Source organism: Chiloscyllium punctatum, chromosome 48 (assembly GCF_047496795.1).
Source record: "Chiloscyllium punctatum isolate Juve2018m chromosome 48, sChiPun1.3, whole genome shotgun sequence".
Lineage (NCBI taxonomy): Eukaryota > Metazoa > Chordata > Chondrichthyes > Orectolobiformes > Hemiscylliidae > Chiloscyllium > Chiloscyllium punctatum.
Window position 1 is genome coordinate 30880868 of NC_092786.1, and position 2882 is coordinate 30883749.

Below are 2882 nucleotides of genomic sequence, written 5' to 3' on the forward strand. Positions count from 1 at the left end.
CATCACCTCTCCCAACAACATCCCTGAGGGACAGGGAGAGGGAACTTACCTATTCTGCAGCTTCTGGAAAGTACAAGCTTTATTCCTGGAATCTCCCTGATCCACTGCAGCAACTCTCAGGTGACAGGTGATGAACATCTGAGGGACACAGTCAGAACAAGTCAGTGTTTAGTGACTCCCTCTCCAGGGTGGAGAACCACATCAGCAACTTCCTGTTACCAAGGATTGCTCATCTCCATAGAAACGGAAGGCATCCAGATCAAACCAGAGCTTGATCGGCTCCCACCCGTCTCTCGGCAACACAAAGGTTGAAAAGGAATCCTCAGCTTTGCTGTCCAGGAGGCAACTGCAGATGGACAAAGGGCCATGAAGTGAATGGAGTGAAGCCACTGAGATGGGAGCAGCTGGAGAAAGCAGAGAGCTCCTTACCCATTGTAGTCAATGATGCTGTATCTCGGGGTGGAGTCCTTGTCTGGGCTCAGTGTAGCTACACAGCGATCAATGTACAGCTTCAGGGGCACATGGTTGGCCAGTGAAACCGATGCCTCAATGTGAATGAGATCTCCCAGTGAGTAGACAGTGGAAGTGCGCTCTGTCAGCCAGTCACCTGAAGACAAGGGTTGGAGCCAACGGGTACAACTCCCAGAGAGACACCAGGAGATCTCTCCCCACCCACCCTTCACATACCATTCATTAGACGCAGGGAGAGTAACAGATGCCCTTCTCCAGACCTGGTGGAGCTGAATAGGATCCAGGTGGGCCTGATGGGATTTCTACTCACATTGCCCTTCCTGGGGAAAGGAGACAGGACAACCATTTTAGGACAGTGTCAGACAACAGCAGCAGGGGATCATACTGACAATCGAGTAAAGATTCTCACCTCAAATAATGACATTCAATGGAAACAACAGCACCATTGGTTCTCTCAATGATTGGTCCAGGATAGTTTGGGATGTGGGTGGTGTAGGTCAGGAAATCCCCAGTCATATGCAAGACACCAGGTTAGGGAATGAGGGGCTGATCTGAAATGAGAAGGTTCTACACAGCGTTCACAATGACACCATCTCATTGGATGAGTTATTTAGGGAGTGCAACAGGCTCAGGGCCAGAGACTGCTTTCCCACACCTAGCTGGAGAGACCATTATTCAATTGCAATAGGTCACAGGTTAGTCATTTAGGACCAATTTACCAATGTTTGACATCATTCCAACAATCAGGAGGAGAATTCCTGAATCAAAAGTTGGTTGAAAGGAGGTTGTGTGTTGGGCTCACAGACTAAATTAGAAATAAATAAATATTGAGGGAACAGGGACATGGTGATTGTTATCACAGGGAAGAGGCTGCAGGAATCTTTTAGCCATCATCTCCTTGTGTAATCATGAAACCTTTAGATTATAAACAGATTACCAACAGAATGCAGAGAGATTAATAGCAAGGTGAGGCAATAAAACAGTGCACATGAGATGGGAATAGAGAAAGTAATTAACCAGAACATGGTTTAACCAGTGGGCTGAATGGAGCTCCTCAAGTACAAGAGCAGTCAATTTATTCATAGACTAGCACCCTCAGTGGTAAGGAGTCAAATCAATTTGCCTGATGGTTATGGAACTACTTTCTTTCAAAAGTAAGTCATGCTGCAAAGAACTGTGTTTCTGTGACATCACTATTGGGAAAGTATTCAGAATTGAGAAAGCCACACGATAGAAGGTCAGTAAGTGAAGTCATGAGAACATTCACAGTAACAAAACACCACTCAAGCCACCACATGATACCCAACTCATACTGATACATTCTAACAGAACAATCCTGTAAAATCAGAGGCTTCTAAACCAATGAGAATGGAGCACAAGGCTAGCGATGGAAAACAGTTCAGGCACAGTCCAATCCAGGAGAAGAACCTAGTCTGATGATTTGAGTGTAGGAGATTAGCCCTCAATACTATCACATTTAGGGCGATAGTCAGGAATCATCTGCAGCTCGAGTTTCCAGCAAGTGTAGACAACCCCCATTACCTGTAATCTACTGCCACACTCATGCAGCCCATAGCCAAAAAGAGGACAGTCTGGTTCTCAGGGAAGACCCTGGTTGGTTGACAACCTGCTGTCCCCAGGGTCAGGTCAGCAGCTTTAATCAGGTGCCTGGTTCCAAATAAATCCAGCTGGGCCCTGACCAGCAGGTTGTGCTCTCCACACTGCACCACAGTCTGCAGTGGGGACACACTCCCAACATCAGACATTCGGAAACTGGAACCAATGGGACCCCCATGAGGAGGCACTCTCTCAGGAACAGGGCTGGCTCTCACTATTGTCCATGGAAACCTCTGGCTCAGAAACTGTTGCCATGTTTCAGAGCAATAAACAGCACCAACTAACACCAACAAAGGGAACAAACCCCTCACTACAAAATCACCCATGATCACAAACAACTCAACCATCCCCACACACACTCCACCAGCTCCTTTTATACACACAAGCTGCTCTCACCTGACACCAATGTGACCAGAAGCAGCAACATTGAACCAATCAACCAGCCCCAATCTCAACAATTTCCACCAATGACTGAACGTATCGAGTTATTACCAGGAGGGCCTATTTCATTTGGACCAATAGGAGCGGCTGTGAGCTGCTGTGCTGTCACCTGACTGAATTCAGCTCCACAAGGTCTCATGGTGAAGGCCCCATGGATACAATCATCAAACATAGCTCATTGATCCAGGAGGGTGTCTGCTGGGTCCTGCCCACCCTCACCCGAGGGACTGACAGTGAGACACATGGAGAGATTGTCTGAGGATGAGGTTTGGATAGAACAAAGGGATTGACCTTATCCTACACCTCCCCCTTGAAGTGTTTGATGGAGTCAATATGGAAGAAGCTTTATTCTG

General features: G+C 47.2%; 1 protein-coding gene across 1 annotated transcript; it reads right to left on the minus strand.

Moving 5' to 3' along the window:
- Positions 1–326: 326 nt before the first annotated feature.
- On the minus strand, positions 327–987 carry LOC140468816 (zona pellucida sperm-binding protein 3-like). Its single transcript, XM_072564835.1, has 3 exons — positions 881–987; positions 688–791; positions 327–607 (listed from the first exon to the last, which is right to left on the minus strand). Exons 1-3 carry the CDS (start codon positions 985–987, stop codon positions 426–428), a joined length of 393 nt encoding a protein of 130 aa, XP_072420936.1. The 3' UTR covers positions 327–425.
- Positions 988–2882: the final 1895 nt, after the last annotated feature.